This window comes from Palaemon carinicauda, chromosome 24 (genome assembly GCF_036898095.1).
Source record: "Palaemon carinicauda isolate YSFRI2023 chromosome 24, ASM3689809v2, whole genome shotgun sequence".
In the NCBI taxonomy this organism is placed as follows: Eukaryota; Metazoa; Arthropoda; class Malacostraca; order Decapoda; family Palaemonidae; genus Palaemon; species Palaemon carinicauda.
Genome location: NC_090748.1, coordinates 76,853,662 through 76,869,050, shown reverse-complemented (window position 1 = coordinate 76,869,050; position 15,389 = coordinate 76,853,662). Strand labels below are relative to the sequence as shown.

At 45.4% G+C, this 15,389-nt stretch overlaps 1 protein-coding gene across 1 annotated transcript in view; it reads left to right on the top strand.

Moving 5' to 3' along the window:
* The window catches only part of tweek (transmembrane protein KIAA1109 homolog tweek), a 789,520-nt gene that overhangs the window by 245,843 nt on the left and 528,288 nt on the right, over window positions 1-15,389 (top strand). Inside the window, 2 exon segments of the mRNA XM_068348609.1 lie at window positions 3,497-3,739; window positions 4,050-4,363. Coding sequence (XP_068204710.1) covers window positions 3,497-3,739; window positions 4,050-4,363 — 557 coding nt within the window.

The window sequence follows — 15,389 nt, the reverse complement described above, 5'->3', positions numbered from 1 at the left end:
ACCGGAAACCAATCACTCACTTCATTTCCTATTCTAACACATGCTTTACTACCTTTGTAGAAACTTTTCACTGCTTGCAACAACCTTCCACCAACTCCATATAACCTCATCACATTCCACATTGCTTCCCTATCAGCTCTATCATACGCTTTCTCCAGATCTATAAACGCAACATACACCTCCTTACCTTTTGCTAAATATTTCTCACATATCTGCCTTACTGTAAAAATCTGATTCATACAACCCCTACCTCTTCTAAAACCACCCTGTACTTCTAGGATTGCATTCTCTGTTTTATCCTTAATCCCATTAATCATTACTCTACCATACACTTTTCCAACTACACTCAACAAACTAATACCTCTTGAATTACAACACTCAAATAAAATAGTAATGAAATTTTATTTGTTCATTAAATAAAATAGTAATGAACAAATAAAATAAAATTTTATGAACAGTAACAACATTGAAATAAATATTTCATATATACACTATAAAAACTTTAAAAGAACAAGAGGAAGAAAAATTAGATAGAGTAGTGTGCCCAAGTGAACCCTACCTCAAGACAGTGGAACACTACCCAAGACTAGAGAACATTGGTTTGATTTTAGAGTGTCCTCCTAGAAAAGCTGCTTACCATATCTAAAGAGTCTCTTCTACCCTTACCAAGAGGAAAGTAGCCACTGAACAATTACAGTGGATTAGTAAACCCTTTGAGCAGAGAAGAGTCATTTGGTAATCTCAGCGTTCTCAGGTATATGAGGACAGAAGAGAATGTGGAAAGAATAGGCCAGACTATTTGGTGTATATGTAGGCAAAGGAAAAATGAGTCATAAGTAGAGAAAATTATCTAATGTAGTACTGTCTGGCCAGTCAAAGCACCCAATAACTAGCGGTAGTATCTCAATGGGTGGTTGGTTCCCTGGCCAACCTTCTTTAATAATAGTTGCATCTATGTACACACTTCCACAGGAACCATACGATATGCTAGAGAGAATCGGTATAAACGTGGTTGTTGGTTCGTACAAATTTGAGAAAACTTCAACTATGGTCCCAATTCTATTATCAAGAAAATATGTCTTAAGTCAATATACTTGAAACAACTGTATTCAAGGACTTCCCTTTTTTTTTACATGACAATGGATTAAAGAGAATTAGCTTGTTTAGGTTCAATAAAAGTTTGGTGGTTAATTTGTTTATAAATTATACAAAGAAAATGTATTAACAATGGACAGAAAGCAGAATTAGTAGGCTCATTTTACACATGGGTACAACAATTTATTCACTTATGAAACTATTAGAAAATTTCAGATATGAGTCGTCTCAGAACCAGCATTCGATGACATAAGAGAATAAAACTTATTACAACTTACCTGAATCAATCTGTACAGATATAATTCTGCAGTAAGTTTATTCAAAGATTAAAACAGAGAGACCTCACCTGAGTCTGTTTCTCCTTTTTCCTCCTCTCCTTCAGCATGTTGAGCCATATAGTTACCAACACTTACATTAACATTGCTAGGTAGAGTTCAAGACAAGCTAATGGTAGAGTTTACACCAAGCTGATCCTCACTCCCATTCAGAATGGGGTACAATCAGTCTCCATTCTAGTCAAAGCTTTTATAAAGAATTTAATAAGAGCGACCCGGCTCACGGTAACCTTCGATATACCACAGTATTGATAAAAGTAAATAGAGGTTATTCATGATCACTTACTTGAGTGATTGGAGGCATATAAGTGTTTGGACTGCTATCCTTGTCTTCTGTCTTGGAATCCAGTGGTCATAAAGAACTGAGTGAATCGCAGATTGAGAGTATCTTGCAGTAGAGGGACCTAAAGTAATTGAGAGCGAGGTTCAAGGAGAGGGTATCGACTCTATAATGCACTGTGTACCAACAGAACCCATACTGAGTGGTACACCAGAACTGCTTGGCAAAACTTGGGGAGTTAGTCTAGGATTTGAAACAGAGCAGATTAGGTTAGGGTCACCACCTTTGCCTAAAGCCTCATTTAACCCTGGATAGGTGTGGTGTTCCACCAACTTATATAGGTGTGATAGGGTTGAGGTCGACCCCAGTTCAGAAAAATAACAATTATAAATGTATTTGTGCATCAATCTTTATTCTTGCCTTGGCTGAAAAAAATTCAAGGAATGGTGAAAACATCTGAAAAGCTATATAACACCCACTGAGATTTTAAATACTGTATTTATTGCAAATGGATTAAAAAAGAATATGTATAAGATAAAAACTAAAAAAAATTAAAAGAAGACAAATATACATAAAGTATATACAAAAACAAATTTAAGTAGTCATTCCCAAAGAGTTGGATAACAATTTGTGACAGCCAGAAGGGGGCCGGTGACCCACAGAAACTATTATGTGAAATGAGGCAAAAGTATTAGCTTTCTAGCTAAAAAGTTGTCAGAAATTCACTAAAGTGAGAAGCAGAAGAGCTGGACTAGAGTGCATTTTGCCACAACAGTGGCATGTAAACCACTGGTCCGTGTAGATCGATGTCCTCCGCATACTTGACAGCTGATGCTCTATGGAAAAAAAGATGTTTTTATACATACCCTAGGTGTCAAGCTCAACCCACCACACCTAGCCAAGGTTTTAAATGCACAAGCATAAGAAAATCAGCATACTGTAGTGTTCGAAACTCATTACAATGAATTACTACAAGTGTTGTAATAACTGGCATGACATCAGCAACCTTACTTACACAGTAGTCAACTAGCCTAGTATTTTCTGGTGTTTCCCCTGAATTGAACAAATATTCTTTCATGACTTGAATCTTATGAATAGGCATTAACTAAAGATAATCCTTCATCAAAGGAACTGAGAGGGAACTAGATTCCTCACAACACACAATATTCCCTGTATTTTAACACATAGAATGAAGATCATTAGCATCCATCAATAAATTGCTAGAACAACTCTCATAAGAGGACAGAGAAACCAGAAGACACCCCTTAATAATCTTTGATAATTAATAAAGAATTTTTATTGACCTTCTTTAAACACAAAATCACAATTAGGAGTATGGGCAGAGCTGTTAACTTTATACAGTAATTTGACAACTAGAAAATTTTAAGAAAAAAGGCTTTGGCTTACCCACACTATAGTATTTCCATACACCACTACATGATCTCAATACTACACTAGAATGAAATATCTATGAAAAGGAAAGAAAGTGGGAAAATTTTTTAGTTCTAGGCTAGATGTTTAAATTTAACCAGTTTCGAGAGAGAAGCTATTTGAAAGTCAGGTGTATATATGAATAATTGATTTTATTAAAATTCCATAGAGTATTTGAAGGTAAGTATGTAAATACAGGATCGGGGTTTAAGAATCATGGTTTCCTATCTTTATATTATAAGGATCTTGGCAAAAAGCTTTGTGCAAACATATTAAACCTACAGAAATGCTTTTTTAAATGTGATAGCTTAATAATTCAAGGTACTAATACACATATCTGATATTTTTTTTTCAGCTCCAGTATATTTTAACTGCTGTTGAAGCTTTTCTGCTGACAGTGGAAGACATGGAAAATCGCTTGCGCCACCCACGTCCTCACCTATTTTGTTATCATGGTACTCCTCAGCCTCAATGTATACACACAACTGCTGAGCACTTTTGTCCAACAACAGATGTTATTAAATACAAGATGGTGCGTGCTTCAATTGATGGCCTAAGTCTCAACTTGGTAGAGTCTGGAACTAACCTTAGTTTACAGGTAAGAATATTTATGTCCCTCTAGGTAAATGTTTCTTCATTAAAGCTGATGTGAGATAAAGATTTTTATGAAAGGAAGTATTTGGATTGTTTTAATGAGTTAAAAGTTTTGAAAGATAAATTATTGTCTTATAGTACTGTATTACCAAAATAGTTGGCCCAGGAAACAATTTTTTTTATTTGAATAGCTGATATTCACTGCATTTGGATAGTGTTTATTTGGAAGATTATTTTGTAAAGAAATGGCATCTCTCCTTTTGTTTAAAGTACCAAGCAAAGGAGTTTTAATTGTTGTTTTCCTATACAAACAGGTATACCCAATACGCATAGCTACATGTAATCTTCATGGACAGCACACAAGGTCTGGCATTACTGCTCATATCCAAAATATTAGTGCCCGAAATTACATATGTGGCCAGCATGGTTTGAAGGAAGGTGGTGGACGTGGCGAAGCTGCTTCAACCTGTGGCACATCAACTAGTGGAATGGGTTGTGGCCTCGGCTTTAGTGATGTTTATTCAGATGTTTGGTTAGAAGCTGCTGCTGTTACCTTGGGACCTGTATATGTAGATGCAGCTACCAGTATGGATGTTCTTTATCATGACATGCAGGTTATACAACACAAGTAAGTCCATCACTGTGGTTTTATATTTTGTATTTTTCATTATATCAGTTTGGTTTTGTAATTATAAAATCATTCAGTTTGAAGAAAAAGGGTCTTCCAGAATACATGCCAAAAATATTCTATAGTACAGTATTGCTAATAGAATTTATTTATTTCTGAGAAATATATCTATGACACTGTAAATGAGACATACTTTTCAGTTCTTTGGATTGAAAGTTATAAGAAATAATTTTTTTATTTATTTGACATGATTAACATGAGGAACATGGCCTATTTCTTTTTAAATATAGTTATTAGGAGTATTAACAAGACCCTTGAGTTAAGAATCCTCCCTCACACCCTTCTTGTCATTTTTGCATTATGGTAAAGGAAGGTCACTACCTTAAAACATTTACAGCATTTTAACTTCATTTGTTTTTTATGAATTCTTACTGTATTGAAGTTTTCTTCTTTTAGGACAAATAAGTGTTAATCTGAAAGTAGTTCTTAGCTAGTGTTGATGATGATTATAATCTGGAGTTTAATGATATCTGTAATTCTCTTTTGTTTTGTTTATAATTTATATTTTGTTTCTCATTCTTCAAGTAATTTTACAGCATTTCCGATATTTAAGTGATGTTAAGATTATCATTATGATTCATTATCGTTATGGGTAGTGAAGTGTGTTTGATATAATCTTCTCCCAGTTGTTGTTGTTTCTTAAATAGAAAGCTGGTATATAAGCTTTAATTCTGACATGAAATTAGTATTTTAACTTTTCCTCATAATGATGATATGGGTGCATGCATAGGTCTACTATGTGAGGTAGTTATAGTAACAATCCTCTTTCTGTAAATACTGTACTGATATATTTTTACATGGATAATAATTTGATTACTGCAGTAATTGGGATTCATCACTATCCTAGCATAATTATCCATTTTTGTGATAATAAACATATTTGTTCACATATGTTTTTGAAGTGTTATAGGAATTGGGTAGTTATGATGGTGTATCCAGTTCATCTATAGATATTTAGCTGCTTTTATGTCAGTGTTTTATCTTTCATTCCTTTTTGTTCCAACACGAATACTTACCTCGAACTACTTTCTTAGGAGTTACCTGTAATCTCCTCTCTACCGACCAGAGCTTTGTGTAGTATACCCTAAACCCGTTTTCTATGGAGGGCTAACTCGGGAGTAAGAGAACGTGCCCCGAGGGTAGCTTTTGCGCTAGGTCGAGGTCCGCTTGGGTCGTGAGCGTCAGTAAGTTCTCTGGTCGCGACGTGACACCACGTCGCTCTCGTCTCTCTCGACCCTTTGTGTCCGCCGCGTGTATCCCACGTGTTTACCACGTGGTAACTTGTGCTTATCCCTTGTGTTCCTGTGCGTTCACTACCCTTCCTTGTGCTTCCCAAGTGTATTCCTTTGATTCCCTGCGTTCCTGTGTCTTGTGTTTGTGCGTTATGGAGCAGATCTGCCATTGTCCTGGGCCTAGAGCCGGAAAATCGTGTGGAGCGTTCCTCTCCAAACCTGAAGTGGATCCTCACTCCCTTTGCTCTTCCTGTAGGGGCAAAGTTTGTTCGCCTTCGGATACATTCCTCGAGTGTGTTGGTTGGAGTGAAATTCAGTGGGTGCGTTACGGCACGAAGAAAAAGAAATCGTCGAAACGTTCACCCAGAAAATCTAGTGTTTCTTTGCCGCTACCGTCGCCCAGTGAACGGTCCGACGGGGCTTCTGTCTCTCCTTCCCCTACCCAGAGTAGGGGACGAGGTAAGTCCGTTGTGGGGAAAGAGCCGGGCGTTCTTCCCCAGGAGTCTGGTGAGTGTGAAGTGGGAGTTGCGGGACCTTCTCGGGCTAGTGAAGAGCCTGGTAGTGCTGTGTCAGGGAGTTCTGGAGACTCGGCCCTTGTGCTTGGGGGGCACGTTTCCTCCGATGACCCCTTATGGTGTAGCAATGTTGTTTCTGTGTCTTCGACCCCTTCGTGGGCCTGTGTTTCAGGTTCTTCAGCAGGCGGCGACAACCAGGGTAAGTTAGGCTCCGCAATGAGTGATGCCTTCGGATGGAAGCTTCCTAAAACGCCAGGTAGGTCCCCTATGCGGATGGAAGAGGGCCTGGATACCTGGCTCCCTAGTGTTGGGCGCCAACCCTCGTTCCCAACGCCTCTCACGGAAGTCCCGGAAACCTTCCTGCAACCCTCTACCTCGGGTACGCAACGAGTCGCGAAGTCCCCCGCGGCCCCCGCTTCGGCCCGCCGTACGGTGGGTACGGTGACGTCGGGCTCTTCGGATGGCGGGGAGTCTTTCTCCTCGGGAGAGGAAGCCAGGAGGAAACATCGGCGTCGGAGGGAGCGGTCCAGGAGCAGGCGTTCCCGCTCAAGATCCCGTTCCAGGTACAGCAGGAGGCGGTCCCACTCTCCACGGAGGAAACACAGGAGCAGTAGGTCACCCGATGGTGATTGGGTTTTCGTACCCCGTAAGTCGGAGATACAGTGTTCCCCGGACCGGCGGTCCAGGGATTTCTCGCCAAGGAGACCATCCTCCAGACATTGTTGTGACCCTCGCAGGGAGAAACACGAGAAGGCCTCTGCAGGCAGGCGTAAGACCGCGAAGCCTCCGGTTCACCCCGCCCAGCGGGGGGGACCCCGCTTCCTTACGGGCAGCCTGGCCGAATCAGCCCAGCTGGTGCGGCCCTCGGACTTTAAGGAACGGTTCCCGCTGTCGGGTCAGCCCACGGGATCCGCGTCCTCGTCCCCCAGAGAGCATGATCGGACGCTAGTCCTTGCCGGTTCGGCGATGCCTGTCCTATCCCCCGTCCCTGGTGTGGAGGTCTCCGCCGGGGAGGACCAGTACCGCTGCAGGGGAGTGCCTGTTGTGCCAGGACCAAGGCGCCCGGTGGGAGTGCCCGGTGACCCTGCTCCCCGGGCCCAAGTCGAGGCTTCGGCCGACGGTAGGGAAGGTTCCCCGATGGAGGACTCGGCCTATAGAAAAGTAATTAGTCTGATCAGGAGACATCACAAGATCGAAGAACCGGCTGCTACTGATGAGGACTAGTGGAGGTCCAGCCTTATCCGGTTGATTCAGGCCCCTGTCCAACCAAAAGCCTCCCTGGCACTTCCTGTGGCCCGAGATCTCGTCCTGGGACGAGAGCACGTTTATAGAGTGGTGCCAGGCAAGGCCAAAGCTCCCAAGACGCAGAGCTCTTCGAAGTTGCTTCAGGGGCTCAAAACGCAGAGCAGGGTCTATGTGCCAGAAGGACAACGGCCGGGAGCCTGCAAAGTGGAACCTGCTCTCGACATTCTGGGACAGGGCGCCTCAGAGGACAGAGCCTCTTCAGCCCCGGTCTGTTTTTCTCCATCGGAGGCTGCGATGATGGAGGAAATGTCTAAGGACCTAGTGCACGTCTCCTCTTGGCTAGACTGGTGGGCTTCCACATTAGTAGGTGTGCAAGCTACTTATGACCCGACAGACCCGGAACAGCAAAGCCTCCTGAGGGAGCTTATCACCTCCGGGGGCAAGACTCTTAAGTTCCTCACTTACCAGTCTCTCGCCCTGTCAACGAACTGGGTGCTTCGCAAGAGGGACACCATCCTGGCGAAGCTTTCCAGGAAGGTCCCAGACAGAGAGGCGAGGGCCATGAGGAGCCTTCCTTTGTGGGGTGACTCCTTGTTCCCCTTAAAGGAGTTGGAAGAGATCATGGAGAAGGTGGCTAAGAGGAAGGAAGTAAACGCGCCCAGGCCTACGCCGGTAAGGAGACCTCCCTACAAGAGGTCAGTCTCAGACAGTGCCGCGATGCCTCAGGCCCCTCCTAGCATGACGAAGAGAGAGGCCCCTTCTTCCTCTTGGGCCTCAGTGCCTCAGCCCCCCCGTAGAGGAGCCCCAGCAGCTTCAGCCTCCTTTAGGACAGGTTATTCTGCCTCCAGGAGAGGCCGTTCAGGCCGCTCCTCCAGGAGGAGATAGAGTGGGAGGCCCCCTATTCCTGCCCAAGCCTCAGGTTGGGGGATGCCTCAGACTATATTGGCAAGCATGGAAAGCTCACGGAGCAGAGCCCTGGACAGTGTCCGTATTGAAGGAGGGCTACAGGTTACCGTTCTTAGCAGAACCTCCCCCTCTAATTCCGGCCAGCCGGTCGGAGTGGTTGGTACCCAAGGACCCGTTGAAGAGGGCCGCCCTTCAAGAGGAGGTGTCCACCATGTTGGAGAAGGGCGCCATGGAGGAGGTCCTACACCCAGGACCAGGTTTCTACAGTCGGCTGTTCCTGGTGGAAAAAGCGACAGGGGGTGGAGGCCGGTGATAGATCTGTCAGCTCTCAACAAGTTCATAAGGAAGACAGAGTTCAAAATGGACACTCCGAAGAAATCAGTCCTGCTGTCCTTGAGGGAGAAAGATTACATGATGACCATAGACCTCAAGGACGCTTACTTCCAAATTCCGGTCCACCCCTCGAGTCGAAAGTTTCTCCGGGTGAAATGGGGTACCCAGATCCTGCAATTCAAGACCCTTTGCTTCGGTTTGTCAACAGCTCCCCAGGTATTCACGAGAGTCTTCACGACAGTCTCAGTGTGGGCCCACGAGCGAGGCATTCGCCTCATCCGGTACCTGGACGACTGGTTGCTTCTTTCCTCCTCGAAGGACGTCTTGAAGGAGCAAGGGATGAAACTTCTCCAGTTTTGCAAGGGTCTGGGTATCATGATCAACCCGTAAAAATCGAACCTATCCCCCTCCACCAGAATGACCTATTTGGGGATGACACTGGATACCCTTCTAGGAAAAGCATTTCTGTCGAAGGACAGAATAAGCAATCTGATGGAGATCCTTTGTCCGTTCCTGTCGGGGCAACCCAGGAGGGCGAAGGACTGGCAAAGACTAATAGGGCATCTGGTGTCGTTGGAAAAACTGGTTCCCCAGGGGAGACTCAGACTCAGAGCCGTCCAATGGAACCTGAAGAACCTCTGGTCCCAACTGGACTCGCAACAGAAACTAATCCCAGTCCTACCAAACACAATACCCTCCCTGGAATGGTGGCATTGCCGGTCGAACTCGCTCAAGGGGATGCCCTTCGCGAACGACCCTCCCGAGTTACTTCTTTTCACAGATGCCTCCAACCAGGGATGGGGAGCCCATCTCCTCAATGGGACGGTGAGAGGAAACTGGATGGACGGGGAGAAGGACCTACACATCAATGTCCTAGAGTTGAAGGCAGTCCAGAAAGCTTGCCTGCACTTCGTCGATCTACTAAGGGGAAACACTGTGGCGTTGATGTGCGACAACGCCACAGTGGTAGCGTACATAAAGAAACAAGGAGGTTTGAAATCAAGGGAATTGTGCGATCTCGCCCTAGAGATCCTAGATTGGGCAGAAACGAACCAGGTTGTGTTATTGGCAAGGTTCATCCCCGGGAAGAAGAACGTTCTAGCCGACGATTTCAGCAGGATGGGTCAAATAGTAGGGACAGAATGGTCCCTCCTTCCAGAAGTAGCCAAACTCATCATCCAGCGTTGGGGTTCCCCGGTGATGGACCTCTTTGCAACCAAACTGAACGCGCAACTTCCCGTGTATTGTTCTCCTGTCCCAGACCCAAGGGCAGCCTTGGAGGATGCCTTTCAGGACAAGTGGGACAACCTAGACGTGTACGCTTTTCCCCCCTTCACGTTGATAAGGCAAGTACTCAACAGAGTAAGGACTGCCCGAAACTTAAGGATGACTTTGGTAGCGCCCTGGTAGCCGGAGAGAGAGTGGTTCGCAGACCTAAAAGACCTGGCGAGTCATCCTCCGTGGCCACTCCCCGACGGGTCAGATCTTCTACGACAGCCGCACTTTCTCAGGTTTCACGACAATCCACAGTCTCTACGCCTTCACGCCTGGAGACTATCGAGCGGCTCCTGAAGAAAGAAGGCTATTCAGCAACTATGGCTAAGAGGATGTCGCTATACCTGAGAAGGTCGTCGGCAGCGGTCTACCAAGCGAAGTGGGCCTCTTTCACGAAGTGGTGCGCTTCGAGACGCATTAAGCCCCTCAAAGCCTCGGTCCCAGACATAGCAGACTTTCTGGTATATCTCAGGGACGAGATAGGAATGTCAATCCCAGCTATAAAAGGAGTGCAAGCTGCCTTGGGTCAAGTCTTCCTTCTGAAGGGCATCGACCTGGGTTCCTCTAGACACATCTCGATGCTTGTCAGGAGCTTTGAGCAGTCCTGCCCCCCACAAGCAGTTAGGGTGCCTCAGTGGGACTTAGCTAGGGTCCTGAAGATGTTAAGTGGCCCCCCCTTCGAGCCAATGAAAGATATCGTAGACAGGGATCTCACTCATAAGACAGTCTTTTTGCTAGCCTTGGCTTCCGCAAAAAGAGTAGGGGAGATCCATGAGCTGTCTTATGACGTCTCTCATTCGAAGGGGTGGAAAGAGATCTCTTTCAAGTTCGTTCCTTCATTTGTGGCGAAAACCCAGAACCCAGCTGTCTGGGACCCAAAATTCAAAGGTTTCTCTTTACCAGCTATCCCTAGGATGGGGAATAATGAGGGTTTGAGATTATGCCCGGTCCGTGCCATTAGAAAATACCTTGAAAGGACTGCTCATCTCCGGCCAGGCATCAAGAGCCTTTTCGTCTCCACAGGTGTCACTAAGAAACAGGTATCGAAGAATACCATTTCCTTCTGGTTGAGACAAGTTATTGCCAGGGCCTACAGGGAAGAAGGACTGGCCTTACCAGGCGCCCCCAAACCCCATGACATCAGGGGTCTGAGCACGTCCTTAGCCTTTGAGAAAAACATGGCAGTGGGTTAGATCCTCCGTGCAGGTACCTGGTCGAACCAATCAACCTTTACTGCCCATTACCTCAAGGACTACTCAAGGAGGTCCTTAGACGGGTTCTCCATTTGAACAATCATCTCCGCGCTCCAAGTGATTTAACGGTAAAAGCCCCAGGCTCAATCGTGGATAGCAAACCGGGAGACACAGGTTCGTTCCCTTTCACCCTAATCCCCGTTTTTTCCCTATCCTTATCGGAGATAACCCTCTTGTAACCATTGGATAACACGTTCTCTGCAACTGCGTTACTGGATTCAACATCAGAAGAAGTTTTCAAAGGTTGAGTACTTAGACACTAACGTGAGCTCTTTGTGTAGTTACCCTATCGTCCGTTTTCCTGATATTTTTTGTTCTTATACCTAGGCCTCTTGGCTTCCGCTTGCTGGGTCTGAGGGTCAGGAAGGCACTCCCACCTCCTAAAGTGTAAGTCTCCTAAGAAAGTAGTTTGAGGTAAGTATTCGTGTTGGAACAAATAAAAAATTTTAAGTAATTTTTATTTTTCCTAACATACTTACCGAGAACTACTTTCGGGTAATGGCCCTCCCTTCCTTCCCCGAGTGCCTCTCTGCCCTTGCGAGAATTGTGCAACATCTGAAGAACTTACTGACGCTCACGACCCAAGCGGACCTCGACCTAGCGCAAAAGCTACCCTCGGGGCACGTTCTCTTACTCCCGAGTTAGCCCTCCATAGAAAACGGGTTTAGGGTATACTACACAAAACTCTGGTCGGTAGAGAGGAGATTACAGGTAACTCCTAAGAAAGTAGTTCTCGGTAAGTATGTTAGGAAAAATAAAAATTACTTAAAATTTTTGATATTTCACAAAAATTGCTGTTAATCATAATTGGCCCTTTGTTTCTTCACTAACAATTATCTTTCGGCAAACCGGGAAGGTTAACCATTAGCATTTTAATGCAAGGTGACAACCCTACCTGACCACTATATTGGGGAGTGTAGGGGCTGGTTGGGTATATCCAGCCACCTATATCTACTCGCTCATCGGTGAACTATGTCACTTTTTTTCTTTTCGCTCGGAGAGAGTAGCATTGATCGCCGATCACCAGCTTATCAATCGTGAATATCCAGTTCGCCGATCGTCAGCTCACCGATCTCTAATACAGCTATTCCTTAGGCAATCACCGATTTTAGTTTGCCAATCGTCATATCACCAATCCCCATCTTGCTGATTGCCGATCGTTCAAATCCTGTCCACGGGAGAGTCTTCCTTCATCTGTTCCTGTCTCCCCTTTGCATGATTCTTGCAGCAGGAATTGGATTTGTCCATTCGCGTCTTTCATTTGGTTTCTCAAGCAACACCTTGTGTTATCATTCAAATTGAGATAGAACTCATTGAAGGGAAGCATGAGTGCTGCCTGGAGATTCTCCTCCAGGTGTTGGAATTTCCACTTCTGAGGGAGTCTCTACACAAGCCGCTGTTCGGCAATCATCCTGCTTGCAAGGAGAATTGCCTACTGTGGCAGCTGATGTTGGTTGCTCCTGTTTTGGTCTCCAATTGGGGATTCCTTCGGCGGGAATTAAATTAATCTTTTTTCCCACTCTTTACAGCAGACCATGAGCTAGACACTCACTTTCACGAGCTAAACGCTCACATTCATGCCCGATTGCTGATTGCCAGAGCGTCAGGCCGATCGTCAATGCGTTGTTCGCAGACAATCGCCGAGCTCGTAGTTTGCCGATCGCCGATTGACTGCTTGTCTTTCGACGATCGCCGATTGACTGCTTGTCTTTCGATGATCGCCGACTGATCACTGGTCTTTCAACAATCGCCAATCGCCAGCTCGCTTTTCACCTATCACTAGCTCGCTGATCATCGAAATATACTGCGGTTCTCCAGCTCGCCGATCCCCGATTGCCAGCTTGCCGATCATTGACCTCCTGCTCACAGCTAGATCTCTTATTCGCTAGCTTGCCAATCGCCATTTTCAAGGGCTAGACGATCTCCGACTTCTTATCGATCGCGCCGTTCGCCGATTGATGTTGGACAACTAGTTATTCGTTGTCTTGTCATGAGACAGCTCACTGTTTGTCAACTTGATGTTCGCTTGCTTGTTGTTCGCTAGCCCGCCGTTTGCTTGCTTAATTCGCTGTTTGAAGGCTCGTGATCACCACTTAGCCTGCTCAGGGTTGTCACTATTCAGCTTCCTCTAGGTGGTTGTTAGAACCAGTAAACCATCTCCAGCATCTATGGTTTAGTCCTGTATACTTTGCCTTCCAAGGTAAAGCTTTTCTGGAGCAATCCGTTCCGTTGGAGAACCTTCATTGGAGCATGGCCTTCCCGAGAGTCTCTCTTCGAAGACTACTCTACTTTAGATGACATAGATTGTCTTCTCACCTCTCTCTTGGGTTTACACTTCTTCAGTAGCCCTCCCAATTAGCATTGAAGGACCTGCTCCCAATAGCCTCTCTTCATAGAGCACTCTCATCTTCATCTAGACGACATAGATTGTCTTTTCACCTCTCTCTTTGGCTTGCGCTACTCCGGTAGCCCCCCAACGTAGAATTGAAGGAGTTTAACGTAGATTTCCTTCTGTGAACCTAACCCAACACCCTTCATCGATGACTGGGATAATATACAAGGCCTAACCGTGGCACTTAATGCCCATCACCCTCTTGGTGTTTGTTTGGTTCTCACAAACAGGGTTTCTTTGGTTCTCGAAGTTTATATTTCCTTCTGCGATATTCGAAGAACCCGCGTTCATGTAGCCAGTTTTCTTCATCAAATCCTGCACATTCATGGATGTTCATCCCTCACGAACGTACATTCTTCACCTACACCTCATTCCTACTACATAATGGCTTACTGGCCAAGTCCCTCAAGGACCAGGTTGCTGCTTCATCTGCTACCTCCTCCCTTGTTTTCATTTATAGTATAGGACTACCTTGCGAGCCAAATTTTCTTGGATAGGAACTGCGCTAGTTAGACAGTCTCCTGCAGCAAATCGGATTTCAGACATGGTTGTGGAGGCAGATCCCTTGAATCTGTTCCTCCCCTTACTAGAACACCAAAGGTTGTCGGCGTCTTGTGTACTCCCAGACTCCGTCGGCCAGTATGCTCTCAGACCTTTGTGTTGGCACTTTCAGCCTCCATCCAAGAAATCATTTCCCGGAGAAACATATTTTCCCAAACCTTCACAGACCCAGTCTTATTCCAGAATTGGAACAATCACTCTTTCGTAACCGGATGTCTCCTGTCGACTGGAGTGGTTCGAAAGGATGTCTTTCTTTCTTTCTCTAGACTGAGTTCTTTTTTTTTTTTTCTACAGTAATGGAAAAACCCCTCCTCTGAGCTCAAAATACTGGGCTCATATTTTTTCACCAAGGACAGATTCCACATCCAAGCCACAAGAGATTTCTGTTGTTTTTTCCATCCTCCTTCAGGAGGTGGGTTGCACTCTCTCTTTATCTTTGCAATCGGAGCATCTGGTTACAGAGGATGGCGTGGTTTGTCAAGATACCTCTGAGCTACTTCTGTCAGAAGTCTCCAGTTTTAGCCTCCCTCGTGAAACGAGTTTGACCTTCAAACCCTGTCATGCAAGGGGAAGGTCTTACGATCAAACAGTTAGCCCATGGCTCCCTGCACAGGATCTACCACCAGGACTAACACTGTACTCCTAGCCCCTTTTTCGGGACATCCATCTACAGCCCGTCATGTCGGGAATGGTGCTTCAGTTTACCGATGCACTGAAGGTTGCATGAGGGGTTTTTACCCTAAGTTAACCTTCCCCTCCAGGATCGGCCCCATCTCTGAAGACTTCGCACGACTGGCTGATCGCAATAGTCTCGAGCTCCTCCAAGGCATTTTAAGTTACCACGATCTGAGAATTGGAATAACCTTAGGAAAGACCTGACATATCCAATATGGGCATCTATAGACATGGTCATCAACCTGCAGAAACTTCCGCAGGTTCGACAAGACTGCTTCAGTCCCCATCGATTTCAACCTCTTCAAGAACAGCCAGATCCCAGGTCCTTCAGCACCGAGGATCTTCCTTTCCTTTGTGTCTATATGAGATCCGAGCAAAAGACTGTCCTGATAAGTAAGTTGCCAGACAAGAATCTCAAGACTCATCTTCCTCCTTAATAGATACGTCACGTCCAGTGACACGTCCACAACATCAGAGAACTCATTGATGACTTCCTTTACGACTAGATGCTCTCTTTTCAAGGGTGCTATTCCAGTAATAGACCCTCAAAATTGCCATCGAGAGGAATCCCGCTCCTGG